At 41.4% G+C, this 14,752-nt stretch overlaps 1 protein-coding gene across 1 annotated transcript; it reads right to left on the reverse strand.

Moving 5' to 3' along the window:
• Positions 1–153: 153 nt before the first annotated feature.
• Positions 154–13,811, reverse strand: LOC139447862 (ankyrin-1-like). Its single transcript, XM_071229339.1, has 7 exons — positions 13,745–13,811; positions 10,120–10,274; positions 9,471–9,573; positions 7,717–7,840; positions 5,911–6,113; positions 3,797–3,964; positions 154–2,412 (listed from the first exon to the last, which is right to left on the reverse strand). Exons 2-7 carry the CDS (start codon positions 10,207–10,209, stop codon positions 1,757–1,759), a joined length of 1,344 nt encoding a protein of 447 aa, XP_071085440.1. The 5' UTR covers positions 10,210–10,274; positions 13,745–13,811; the 3' UTR covers positions 154–1,756.
• Between the last annotated feature and the right edge of the window lie 941 nt (positions 13,812–14,752).

Here is a 14,752-nt window from a genome sequence, read left to right on the forward strand (position 1 = left end):
AGGTTCCACCCTCCTACCACCCAATAGTGACATCATTCTGGTCACCATGGACGTCACATCCCTCTACACCAACATACACCAACATACCCAACACGGAGGGCCTCCGTGCAGTAGCTGATTGGTCCATCAGCCCCACTAGCTTACTCTCTTTACTTAGACTTGTTCTATACAAAAACAATTTTGTTTTCAACAATGAACATTTTGTACAAACCGGAGGCACAGCTATGGGTACCAAACTAGCCCCATCATACGCAAACATTTTTATGGGAGAATTAGAAGAAAAACTCCTCAATAAAACCACTGCTAGCCCCAACCTCTACGTCAGATTCATAGACGACATCTTCCTTATTTGGACTCTGGGCTACACTAGGTTAGAATCTTTCATCAAAGAAATGAACGAATCACATCCCACCATTAAATTCACTGCCGAATTCTCTAGAGAAAAAGTGGCTGTCCTAGACACATGGGTCATATTCAATCAAGAAACAAATCAATTGGATTTTGACCTATATTGCAAGCCCACAGATACACACTCGTATCTGCTATACACCTCCTGCCACCCGCGACACATCAAAGTCAAGGGACCATACAGTCAATTCCTCCGACTCAAAAAGATCTGCAGCTCACAATCACAACATGAGTTCCACACCAACAATCTAGTAAAGTATTACCTCAACAGAGGTTATCCCAAGAAAATTCTCTTGGACAATGAAACAAAAGCCAACGCCAAAGAGAGAACATCCCTCTTAACACAAAAACAGACACCTTCCAAAGACACTAAACCAGTGATCTTTATCACAGATTACAACCCCACTGCACTCAAGGTTAGCTCCATGATAAAAAAAATCCTGGCACTTACTCCTAGGATCAGACACGTGCAAAACCACCTTCCAAGTCCCACACATCACTGCATACAGAAAAAAACGCACCCTCAGAGACATCCTCATGAGAGCGGCAATCACCTATCCTCCACTCAAACCACAAATCAGTGGCCGAACGATGCCCAATTTAGATGATAGCTGTCACAAACAGGCTAGCAAAATCTGCACAAATATGAAATCGGTCAACACTTTCAATAGCCACACAACAGGAAAAAATATAAATGCCACCCGCATTTCACTTGCAAAAGCAGAAACATAATCTACCTGCTTAACTGCACCAAATGTGGCAAACAATACGTAGGTGAGACCAAACGACACTTCTGTATCAGACTTAAAGAACACTTTGCAGATATAAACCACCAAAGGGACAAACCCGTCGCCAAACACTTCAATTCCGTAGGACACTCAACCAGAGGCCTACACTATTAAATCATACAACAGCTCAAAACAGACCCTGAGTCAGCTCACAGCACGGCCAGGCGCCGGTCCATTGAACTCAAATGGATATTGGATCTCAAAACCATCCACCCGCAAGGCATGAACGACAAGATCTAATCCTGGAATTCACCAACCCACTTACCTATTCTGAAAACAAATAGTGGACTATGTGAAGTAAATGATATCTTGAAGAAATTAACATCGGCAGAGAAGTTCACTTTTCAGATTTGGCATCGCTAATAAGGAAGTTACGCAAGAGCACCTGAAACCGGACAAGGTATAGATTGTACCATTGTTTTGGCTGCTGCCTGATGGCTAATGGCACTAAGCTTGCTTCAGGTACAAACAATGGAAGAAGTTCACTATATGCTCTCCACTAAGCAACAACATATCAAAACAACGTCTAAAACTGCATCAACAACAGCACCATGGAAGCATCACATTAAATCACTCAGCATCAAGAAATCCTGAATTTTTTCTGGAATCGGCAGCTGGCTGACTTTGCACTGTAAGTTCTCTCCAAGAATATGCCGCAGGGCTATCCGACAGGTCTTCTGCAAGGTGGTCGTTGTGAACCTCCACTCTCGCAACAAATCATTAACCTTTGAATCGTTAGTTATCTCCCCTTGAAGTTGATTGAAATGCTTCAACCATCGTTCACGTTTCCACTGAATTCCGCAATTAAGCAGCATTTCTGCTATGTTCATTTTCTGTCGCTGGCAACTTTTCTGCAGCGCTGTGATGTCAAAGGGGGAGGCAAGATTGGGATCAGCACCATGTGCAAGCAACAAAATGGCGATATCGTTCTTATCCAGTTCTAATGCTCTGTATAAAGGAGTTTCTAGGGTGCTAAATGCACGCCAGTTTAATATACAGCCTCCTTCTAAAAGCTGGCAGAATATTTTACTGAAGACGACAAAGTCCTGGTGAACGTTGACGGCCACATGGAGTGGGGTGACGTTGCCAACGGGTTCGCAGAGGTTCACGTCACAGCCTTGCTGTATGAGGGCTTGGAGCACACCTACATGACCCATTCGAACTGCGATGTGGATGGGACTTTCAAAGTTCTTTGTTAGAATATTTCGATCGCAATCTGAAAGTAGACAAGAGCAATTTGAGAGCTAGCCTCATCAGCTTGAGAACATGTCATATCCTTTGATGGCAACAGATGGAAGCTATGGACATCTTAATTGACAGTTTCAAATGAGATGAGGTGGGGTTTAATGTCACATTCAAGATTACCTCACTTATAGAGTTATGTGTCTTGGTGCACCGCTGGCTGCTTGTTCCTAATGATGATATGTTCAAAAGGTCAATTACCGGGTAATGCCAGACAACATCTATAGATGCTAAAGGACAAGATACAAGCTGAAGGACAATACATGAAAACAGATTGTAGATGCTGAAAGACAATTTATCATCCAAAACTGGTTCCCATAGGAGATATCGCTTGGATGAGATCAAGCGATATCTACACTGTAGATATCGCTGCAATGAAATTACATCACAATGCTTTGCAGACCATTGTGACGTCACTGGTTACCATGACGTAACAATCAAATGACATCACTAATGGCTCTGCTACTGAAGCTGTTTGCAATACTTTTTACACTGAAGACACTGCTAATTACTGTCTACAAATTGAAAAAGTTGGAAGAATGATGTTGGATGATAAATAAAATCTCACCCTCGTGTCTTTTGATATCAAGTATATCAACACTCATTGATAAAAGTGGCAAAAATCCTCGGCAAGCCTCGGAATTTTTCCACTTTTATCAACTCGTGTTGATATATATGATATCAAAAGACACTCTGGTGAGATTCTCTATATATGCCAGAGAACAAAATAGAGTGAGGTTTTTTATGCTGTCCTTAGAGACGGTAGCCCAGTCTCTTGACTTGTCTCTTGTCACACTCACTTGTGTTAGCGAGCAACCTGACTCAAGACAGCTATACAGAGTTATACAGCCGAGAAGAAGCCAGAGATAAAGTTCCCCTTTACATGCACAACTCTGGTGTTAGCCATGAGTGATTGAGTGAGTGAGTGAGTGAGTGAGTGAGTGATGTTCACTAACATTTGAAATATTATCATTGCAGTTTCAGTGAGTTCTTTAGTGAGTGTATTTACAAACTGACTTTAGGTGTTTATGGGGGTATAAACGTAAAAACAATACCTACTTCAAGAACTACTGCAGAGATTTAATCATTCATGCAAAAATCTGTAGCCACAGTATGAAATCAGTGATAAATATGCACCACAAGCCCCACCCAGTCTATTATCAGCAATCAGGAAAAGTAAACGCAAACAAAATTGCTTCAGTTAGCCAATCAAATGCCCCAGAATCATTTGCAATTTATTTATAAGAACTTGACATGTACTGGTCAAAAGAAGTTTAGGACTCTCCAATTTTTTCATATTACTATATTACTTCTTTTGAGTTTTTACGAGTGTTTCAGCGTGTAAAATTGAAGCTCACCTGACTTAAGCAGCTCCAGGACGATGCTGATGTTCCCGTTCCTGACAGCATGGTGCAAGGGGAGGTTATTCTTGGAGTCACTCTTGTTGACCCGCGCCCCGCTCTTGATGAGACAGATAGCCACATCAGTCTTGTTATTCAACACCGCAGTACACAGCGGTGTCAGGCCTGCATATAGACGTGTGTGTTATTCAACACAGTAGAACAGTCGCATGCCGTATAGACATGTATGTCGGAACATTCATTTTCTTCACAAACATAGGCTGTATGACCTATGATTGTGCGTTCGAATCCCGGTTCGCTCCGATTATGTTTCTAGGTTTGTCAGCACCATACCCGTGCTCGTGGGTTTCACCGAAGTGGTAAAGGTCTAAGACCTGCATCACTTCGGGCTTTCCTCCCACATTAAACTGACACGTGATATAACTAGAATACTGTTAAAAGCAGTGTTAAACCGAACTCACTCATTCTTCACAAACTGATTTTTGTTTATGTGTAGGAATATGGTTACCATGGTTACCAATCTGAACTTATTTGTCAAAGGTCACCAGTGTCCAAAATAAATGGCTGGTAACTTTTCTGTCTGGCTGCATGAAACTTTCCTCCACCTGCCCGACTGTGTGAGAGATGATTTTAAGACTACGTACGTATTAACTTATGTTATAACTTGAAGTAGGGCTGGGAAGAGTCCAAATGTACTACCCAGGTACCCACCCGCTATTACCAGACCCTACCCGGGTACCCATTGTAGGTCTGAAGAGTTGGGCACTAAATGTCTGATTGGGAATAGTTTGATCGTAACCTGGGCAAAATGTACTTAGACACACGTATAAAATGATCTGGTCATGCATACGCTGAAGATGACTGAAGTTTTATCTTTATTCAAACCTGTAAATGTTTGAAGGAATGGGTGCATAGTCAGAAAGAAATGCGAACATTAGCAACTCGTAGTGACGCCATGGAGTTCTAGATAATTTTTGTCATTAAAAAATATATCATGTGACAAACCAAATCTGTGTGTCACCTGCCCAACTGTCTTGTTAGGTTTTAAAATTATTAAAAAACTTTGGGTCACAGATATCCCACTTTATCATACAATGGGTAGGTTCCTCGGCAGGATAAAGCCAACGGATAAAAACGATATCCGTTGGGGTTAAATGCGGATAGAGATGCAAATATGAAAGGTCAAGTAGGGACTCCTTTCAGTCTTTATAAACAAACATGGCATCGCCCTTGTCAAACGGCGATCGAGTCAGAATTAACCATCGGGAATCTGGAGAAACTACTGGGATAATTGCTATCATTATCAAAAGAATTGCCTAATATACTGAAAATCAGTGTCTAACTGTGATGTAGCTAGTGCATTTTACAAGTTTTGTTCACTTTGGAGATTTAAATTGGGAAACAATTCTGCGAGGGCACTAGTCAAACAGAATCAGTTTCCACATCTGTGCTTGTAGACCTTTGCGACTTGGAACCTTTTCCACAAATTAAAAGAGTTGGATTTGGCCAAAATATGTTCGAAGTGTTACCTTGTTTCATTTTGTTACTGTGTGTACATCTGACTGCACTTCATTACATTATAACAGGACAGGCAGACTGTCAACAATGTCTGACTGGGGCCGTGACGTCTCATAGACTAGGGTTAGAGTAGTTTCCCTTTGATAAAGGGCAGTTACTCTATCAGACAGACAAATGGATTCCCACAAAAGGCAAGTAAAAACAATTTGTGTAGGCAATTGTTGTTTTGCATATATGTAGTTATGTCAGTCTAAGGACCAGGTTTCAGTTGGAACTATATTGGCTTCTGTCACTGTCCGATTGACACATCACTTACCCTCTGACGTAATAAATATTAATGCACACAAGGAAAACCTGCAATGCTTAGGTAATGTTTGTGAGAGATGGGAATAGATTTTTGAGCACAAAATTGAAGAATGACATTATATGATAGAGAGGTTATCATGCTTGTGTGTTCGTGGATGGCAAATATCGTATTAAGCTCACCAAGGCTTGCTAAATACAATGTTTTTTCCTAGTACAGGATATTGACCATCCCACAAAAACACCCGCGTGATAACCTCCATGTGTTAATTTGTGGATAACATTCTTACCATAATCACTTGCAATATTGAGTCTGGCCTTGGCTTCCACTAGTGCCTTCACTATGTCCAGGTGGCCACACTCTGCAGCCATGTAGAGGGGCGTCCGGTTCCCTGGACCGCGGACATCTACGTCCACTCCAGCTTCTAGCAATGTCCTCACTGTGTCTGTACGTCCATTGCCTGCCGCACAGTGGATAGGGCTGATCCCATCGCTGATACACAGAACACAGATCTTACAGAGTCACCAAGCATGCTTCACACACTACTATCACAGCAAACCAAACTTTGAGAGGTGTTAGCATGGTTATCTCAGAATAACATGGTTCAGTTTTATATATTTTCCTGTCACTGACATATCACCTGAAAAAACAAACTACTATTCTAAAAACATTATTCTTCCATGACTTTTCCAGGATTCAATAATCCCTAAAACCCTTTAAAGTCATACAGACTCATACCAAGTCATACAGCTTCATACCAAGTCATACAGACTCATACCAAGTCGTACAGACTCATACCAAGTCATACAGCTTCATACCAAGTCATACAGACTCATACCAAGTCATACAGCTTCATACCAAGTCAAACAGACTCATACCAAGTCATACAGACTCATACCAAGTCATACAGCTTCATACCAAGTCATACAGACTCATACCAAGTCATACAGACCCATACCAAGTCATACAGCTTCATACCAAGTCATAGAGACTCATACCAAGTCATACAGCTTCATACCAAGTTATACAGACTTATACCAAGTCATACAGCTTCATACCAAGTCATACAGACTCATACCAAGTCGTACAGACTCATACCAAGTCATACAGCTTCATACCAAGTCATACAGACTCATACCAAGTCATACAGACCCATACCAAGTCATACAGCTTCATACCAAGTCATAGAGACTCATACCAAGTCATACAGCTTCATACCAAGTTATACAGACTTATACCAAGTCATACAGCTTCATACCAAGTCATACAGACTCATACCAAGTCATACAGCTTCATACCATGTCATACAGACTCATACCAAGTCATACAGACTCATACCAAGTCATACAGCTTCATACCAAGTCATACAGCTTCATACCAAGTCATACAGACTCATACCAAGTCATACAGCTTCATACCAAGTCATACAGCTTCATACCAAGTCATACAGACTCATACCAAGTCATACAGACTCATACCAAGTCATACAGCTTCATACCAAGTCATACAGACTCATACCAAGTCATACAGACTCATACCAAGTCATACAGGTTCATACAGTGTTGAACAAGGTCTTACAAAAGAATCTATAATCTTTATAAGCGACCACTACTAAGCGTAGAAAGGGAAAATAATTGCCCAGTAATTAAAATGAAAACTGCGTCATCTCTGCATACACTGGTAAAGATGCCCTTAGCAATAGCTGTCTCTTGAATCTCTTTTGTTCATCAAGGTAGTGGGGGCAAGGCTGGCCCTGTTGTTTAAGGTGCTGCGATTCGCTGTGCAGAGTTGCGTCCCTTGGGCATGCCAGAACCCTATGATTGTGGGTTCGAATCCCGGTGTGTTGTCTGCTCCCTACTGTGATGTAACAACCCGTAAACCCTTCACGTCATTCTTGTCTAGTTCCTGGTGTCATGTTAAAACTTATTTATTATTAACTTCATCAGCTGGGACACCCACCAATCACCAAGCCTTCATGCAGCAGTCCTCAAGCAGTCAGCCGTTTTTAAATAAATTAAAATAGTTGTCCATTTAGTTTTGAATTCTTCTGATATACTCTATGAACTGATTACATGCCAGTGGAGCTGATGCCTACCTTGATGTGGGATCTCTGTAACACCCCATGTTGATGAGCAGCTTCACGAACCAATCATGGCCTTTACAGGCAGCTATGTGCAGTGCCGACACGCCATAGCCATCCACACGGTCAATGTTACTACCTGCAATGTACAACAATGTGGGCCAGCGAGTGAGTGAGTGGGTGAGTGAGTGAGTGAGTGAGTGGGTGGGTGGGTGAGTGAGTGAGTGAGTGAGTGGGTGAGTGAGTGAGTGGGTGGGTGGGTGGGTGGGTGAGTGAGTGAGTGGGTGGGTGGGTATGTGAGTGACTTTGTGTGTGGCTTTGTGTGTGGCTTTGAGTATGGTCTTTCTGTACACTTTAAGCATGATTTACCTGCATTGAGTACAGTTTACCTGCATTGAGTACAGTTTACCTGCATTGAGTACGGTTTACCTGCATTGAGTACAGTTTACCTGCATTGAGTACAGTTTACCTGCATTCAGTACAGTTTACCTGCATTGAGTACAGTTTACCTGCATTGAGCATGGTTTACCTGCATTGAGTACGGTTTACCTGCATTGAGTACAGTTTACCTGCTTTGAGTACAGTTTACCTGCATTGAGCATGGTTTACCTGCATTGAGTACAGTTTACCTGCATTGAGTACAGTTTACCTGCATTGTGTACAGTTTACCTGCATTGGGTACAGTTTACCTGCATTGGGTACAGTTTACCTGCATTGTGTACAGTTTACCTGCATTCAGTACAGTTTACCTGCATTGTGTACAGTTTACCTGCATTGTGTACAGTTTACCTGCATTGTGTACAGTTTACCTGCATTGAGTACAGTTTACCTGCATTGTGTACAGTTTACCTGCATTGAGCATGCTTTACCTACATTGAGTACAGTTTACCTGCATTGAGTACAGTTTACCTGCATTGAGTACAGTTTACCTGCATTGTGTACAGTTTACCTGCATTGAGTACAGTTTACCTGCATTGAGTACAGTTTACCTGCATTGTGTACAGTTTACCTGCATTGAGTACAGTTTACCTGCATTGAGTACAGTTTACCTGCATTGTGTACAGTTTACCTGCATTGAGTACAGTTTACCTGCATTGTGTACAGTTTACTTGCATTGAGTACAGTTTACCTGCATTGTGTACAGTTTACCTGCATTGAGCATGCTTTACCTACATTGAGTACAGTTTACCTGCATTGAGTACAGTCTCCCTGCATTGAGCATGGTTTACCTGCATTGTGTACAGTTTACCTGCATTGAGTACAGTTTACCTGCATTGAGAACGGTTTACCTGCATTGAGTACAGTTTACCTGCATTGAGTACAGTTTACCTGCATTGAGTACAGTTTACCTGCATTGTGTACAGTTTACCTGCTTTGAGTACAGTTTACCTGCATTGGGTACAGTTTACCTGCATTGAGTACAGTTTACCTGCATTGAGTACAGTTTACCTGCATTGAGTACAGTTTACCTGCATTGTGTACAGTTTACCTGCATTGAGCATGCTTTACCTACATTGAGTACAGTTTACCTGCATTGAGTACAGTTTACCTGCATTGAGTACAGTTTACCTGCATTGTGTACAGTTTACCTGCATTGTGTACAGTTTACCTGCATTGGGTACAGTTTACCTGCATTGAGTACAGTCTACCTGCATTGAGTACAGTTTACCTGCATTGTGTACAGTTTACCTGCATTGAGTACAGTTTACCTGCATTGTGTAGAGTTTACCTGCATTGAGTACAGTTTACCTGCATTGGGTACAGTTTACCTGCATTGATCAGCTTCCTTCCAATGTTACAGTTGCCAATCTGGGCTGCGTACTGGATAGGTGTTCTATCATAGAAGTCAATGGCATTCACACTGTCCTCATCCTGGAAAGAAATACCAGAAATCTCAAGTTGTATGTGGGCTTTATGAATAGTTGGGTTTAACGCCTCTTTTAACATTATTCCAGTTATATTGCAGCATGTCAGCTTAATTTGGGAGGAAAGCCCGAAGTGATGCAGGTCTACGACGTTTACCACTTCGGTGAAACCCACGAGCACGGGTATGGTGCTGACAAACCTAGAAACATAATTGGGGCGAACCGGGATTCGAACCCACAATCATAGGTTTCTGGCGTGCCCCAGGGACGCAACTCTGCACAGCGAATCGCGGCGCCTTTGACGACTGGGCCACCTGTGCCCCCAATTTAGCAGTGAAAAAGTAAATATTTTAATACATTGCGCCATACATCAGTGTCAGGTATTTGGCAATCCTGCCTTTGAAAAAGATGGCTTATGCACCACAGATAAAAGCACATACAAGTATCGTGATACTTATTGGATTGTGAACAATGTATCGTGATATGTATCGGATTGCACAGTTGGTGTATCGTCCCAGCCCTAGTTGATGTTCAAGCTGATATTCTGCCCTACCTTCAGTAGCAGACTGTCAACCTTGACCTCATCCTGCTGGTTGACAGCGACACCTAGTGGCAGGTAACCATCGTTGTGGAGGAGGCTCATGGGAACTGTCCGCAAGAGGTCATGTCGGCTCACTTCTGGGAGTTGTGGAAGGTACACAACATTGTCTGAAAGTAATAGTTTATTCTTGTAGCCAACAGTGACAGACAAAGCAGAGCATTTATCAACTGCATCCTCCTTGAAGTCAGCCATAATAACAGTCTGTGCCACAAACTGATGATTCTGGGAAAGAATACAGGCCCCCAGCAACTGATGCTTGTCGTTTGAGGTGACTAAATGGACTTGCCGACTTGGTTGATGAATGTCATCATATCCCAATTGCATGGATCGATGCTCATGTCAATCAAATAATGTGTGTTACAGATTTGATTTTTTTCAGACCAACGTCATATAGTCGTGATATATTGCTGAGTGGGGCATTAAACAACAGACATATGTAATCAGTCCAGATCACACACTGGAGAGGAGCCCTAGGTCTGAGTCCCCCCAAACCCATCACCCCCATAATAAATGATCAGTCCCTTGATGAATATACCAAACCATCTGTCCAACCAAACACTCATGATGTGAATCACATCTGTGCCTTGAACAGTTTTGCAGATATAAAAACTACATACAACCTACTGACACTCAGACAGAGCTCCAGATAAGGTGTTGTGGGTATTTTACCCATGCATTTTAAAATCATTGGGTATCAGTAATTCTATCTGGGTATTCAAATTTCTGTTACCCACTAGTTTTTACACATGTGGGTATTTAAGTTAAATATTTAAAAACACTATTCATCTAGTCCCTGCAAACTGGTGTCGTGTGGGTTCGAGAGCTTTATAGGACTCAAAAATACCACGATACTTCCACAAGAAAGTGTGATGGCAAATGATCATGATGTAACTGTCATCGTGGAGTTGGGCAAGGTTGACGGAATGTCCGTTTATAATTTCAAAATAAGTTGCTGATTTTCTAACTGAATACGCAGGGTTACTTCACAATATTTTGATGATACGCACAAGTTTTATTTTTGTAGCGAATCTGTAATGTTCGTTGCGTAATTGATACGCTTGGATTTTATTTTACTGTGTATTTCTGCATTTTTCATGCGTATTTTACGCAGATACACAGCTTATCTGGAGCTCTGATACAACCTACTGACACTCAGACAATAACTTGTTCAAGAGGGGAGGGGAGAGAATAGGACATTGTGGGTTGTGGTGTGTGTGTGTGTGTGGAACGTGGGGTATAGTAGGTGGCTAGGGATCAGTTTCGCTATATCCAAGCTGCACCAGTGCAGGTAAAACATTGCTAGTGCAGGTAACTATTATTGCCAGATTGCACCCAGTGCAGGTAACATTTCCCACCACAAGTGAATGGCTGCAAATCTTGTAAGAATCCAGGAAACAGAATTCAGGAAAATAGTGAAAAACACAAGGTGGAATGCAGCGAACTTGCAGAACTAATTCTTTACAATTACCACTAGAACAGTCACTCATGAGGTTACAATGAGGGCACTTTGAAACTTCTGTTTAAGGTTGTTCACTGGATATCCTGATGTTAAAAGCCTAATACAGATTTCCTCAAAATAATATACTGGAGTACATTCTCAAGTTCTTTTTCTCTTTGAATTTATTTCATATTCAAAATAACTGAAAATACAGTGTTTCAATTGATGATAACCTGCTACAGCCAATAGTTTGGTGGTGAACCAGATTATTTCTCTTGGTTGCACCTGGTGCAGGTGGTAAATCAATGAAATCGTACCCTGTTGGCTTTGGTAGGGTCTAACAAATACATGACCTTCCTGAGTCAAACAATAGCTCGCCATACATATAGTCTGGAAGGTAATTTAAGGTACCGACGTTTACTACAATATCTGAAAAACTATCGGACCTACTCCAGTCAAAGTTGGCATGAGATTATTAAACAGTCATACATAACTGGATATTACATTTAAAGACAATCGGTGCATGAATAAAATATCTGTCTATTTAGCTATCACTATCTTTCATCAACAACCAGACCTGTTCATCATAGGTGGAACAAGCATTCATTGTAACAGCCATCTGCATAATGCTACCCCTGCTTCACAGGGCCACATGACACAGTTGAACCAATCAACTCAACTCGGACGCCCAACGCTAACACCATATTCGTGTGTGCGTGATGGCTGTTACAATGAATGCTTGTTCCACCAACTTTGACTGGAGTAGGTCCAATAGTTTTTCAGATATTGTAGTAAACGTCGGTACCTTAAATTACCTTCAAGACTATAATGTCATCTGTAGCTGGAGGGGGAAGGGGGAGGGGAGAGGGGGGTAGCGTAGTGGTTGAAGTGTTGGCTCATCATACAGAAAGCACTTGTTTCATTCACTAGATGGGTACAAAGTGTACAGTCCACTTTAGGTGTTCCCTGAACACGATTTGTCCGTAATTTCAGCAAAAAGATCAGCATAAGATCCTAAAATAGTTACTCGCAGTCACCTGACTGCCGATTCTCAGTTCGATTGAAAACATTCGATAAAAACTCGAAAAGAAAATTGACAGGGTACAAGGGTACGGACTGTTTCCAGAGCATAACTCGTAAAACATCAGGCAAGAGCTGAACTGATGGGTTTTGCTATGGAGGTTGTTTTGTTTAGATTTTGCATTAAGAAGTTGAACTTAGGTTCCTGGTAACAATGCAGTTTACTGGGTGCAGCTTACTATAGCGCAAATTGCCACCGACAGCCGACGATGGCTTTGGGGTCACAGATCTTGTGCCTCTTCCATCCTCAGGGTTACCCCCAACTCTATCCTTAGCCCTTGGATCCCCTTTCCCATCAAGCGCCCTTTTACAATCATCATTAGGGTTAGGTACCCCTTTCCCATCCTTAGGGGTAGTTGTTAGGTAGGGTTTGGGTTAGCTAAGTTAAGTTGAAACAAAATAAAAAAAAATTGAAAATAAAAATGCTTCCATAAACTGGTTCTTACTATAAAATATTTAGTAAACAAATCTTGAAAACTTCCAAAATCACTGGGCTTATGATAGATCACTGAGAGGAGCTTATGCCCACTCAATGACCCCTGACGTTACAGGGAATTGTTTCGCCGGTGTATCTGGCAACACATCTTCACAAATTATGTCATAGGGTATTGTGATGTGTTTGAAGGGGTAGGGTCAATCAGCTTGTAACATTTGTAGATCGACAGCCGCAATATAGACCTACTCCATGGAGCCCAGCTGATGCCCATGCAATGACTGTCACAGTTGCATGGTACGTTATATTATCGCGATAGTTAATTAATAATGGAACGTAATAGCGAACGCTTACTAACCTATTACGCAAAATACGCAGAATGTTTCTTGTTCTGTGTCCAACTTATGACACATTAATTAGGATTGATCGGTGCTGATTGTCTTTGCCGGGTTCGGTAAACAAAGTACGTACATTAGCTACTCAAGGGCGGGCAACTTGTTATGTTATCGCGGTATCACTATTTTGTGTGGAACTTACAACTTGTGGACGAAATATGGACAATGAACTCAGGATACAAAATGCTTAAATATTTTCCTTGTCAGTCCATTGCCATTTATCGTACTTACCACACAGAAAGTATTTTTTTCTTGGTTTAAGAAGCACATATGGATCAACAGTTAATCCTCCTGTGTCCGGCTACACCAACAGGTGACATAACAATAGTATTTAGGAAGGTTTATCGAGTTGAACTACCTTTCAGTCAAAGTAGTTTATCAAGTAGAACTGCTTTTCAATCGCTCGGCTTCGTTTCTGACTGGGCTCCTGTCTAGGTAAAGTAGTAAAAGCGCTAAGCTTACGGCGCATATCAATAGTGGAACCAGTTTAGCTGCCTTGCCGCCAGAGCTGGGTCCCGTCCCTGATATCTCAATATAAGAGCCGGTACAGGCCAAATAGTCCGGCAGAGAAATGAATATTTTAAAGTTTTTTTTATTGCTGGATTTGTTTAATGATGTACTCTAGATTATGAAACTGACTGATGACACTGTCATCTTTGGGCATTTTGAAATATTCAAGATGGCCGCCAAAACATGAAAATATCGCTTCCTTGCTAACAGTATGGAATATGATACCACTTTTGGAGCAAATCACTAATATTTTGCTTTCAACTAATTAGAATATGGTATTCTAAATGAACTGGTATCATTTAAAACATAATTTGATTCTTAAATAAACAAGATAACTGGCAAAATGCCTGTCGAAACATTATAAAGTCAACAAGCACGGCATTCTTTTTAAGGATAATTGATTATTCTGAACTTTCAAAAATGAATATTGGCTCAAGGTTTTCTTCACATACATACAATCAGTCTAGGTTTCTTCCTCATCATCAACAACACGGTTAATGAGTTGGTTGAAGCAGACACTGGAGCTACAATGTAATAGGAGAAGGCCTCGTAAGTGTGTCACTTGTGCCTAAATCAATACCGCCGCTGGTAGTTTAATTTGTGAAAAATAGCAGGACATTCAGCTGTCGGGGCTATGGGTCAGTGGGTGATTGGCGATTTGTGATGGCGCCAGCTGGGGTAGGAGACGACACACTTTCCAAATTATTTCTCAACCTTATCTAATACTAA

This window comes from Haliotis cracherodii, unplaced genomic scaffold (assembly GCF_022045235.1).
Source record: "Haliotis cracherodii isolate W230 unplaced genomic scaffold, xgHalCrac1.p SCAF_7, whole genome shotgun sequence".
In the NCBI taxonomy this organism is placed as follows: Eukaryota; Metazoa; Mollusca; class Gastropoda; order Lepetellida; family Haliotidae; genus Haliotis; species Haliotis cracherodii.

Coding starts and splice junctions, on each gene's coding strand:
- LOC139447862 (XM_071229339.1), bottom strand. CDS start 10,209: ATGAGCCTCCTCCACAACGATGGTTACCTGCCACTAGGTGTCGCTGTC. Junction 6,114..7,716: donor TACAGAGATCCCACATCAAG/GTAGGCATCAGC, acceptor TCTGTGTATCAG/CGATGGGATCAGCCCTATCC. Junction 2,413..3,796: donor CCTGGAGCTGCTTAAGTCAG/GTGAGCTTCAAT, acceptor GTCTACTTTCAG/ATTGCGATCGAAATATTCTA.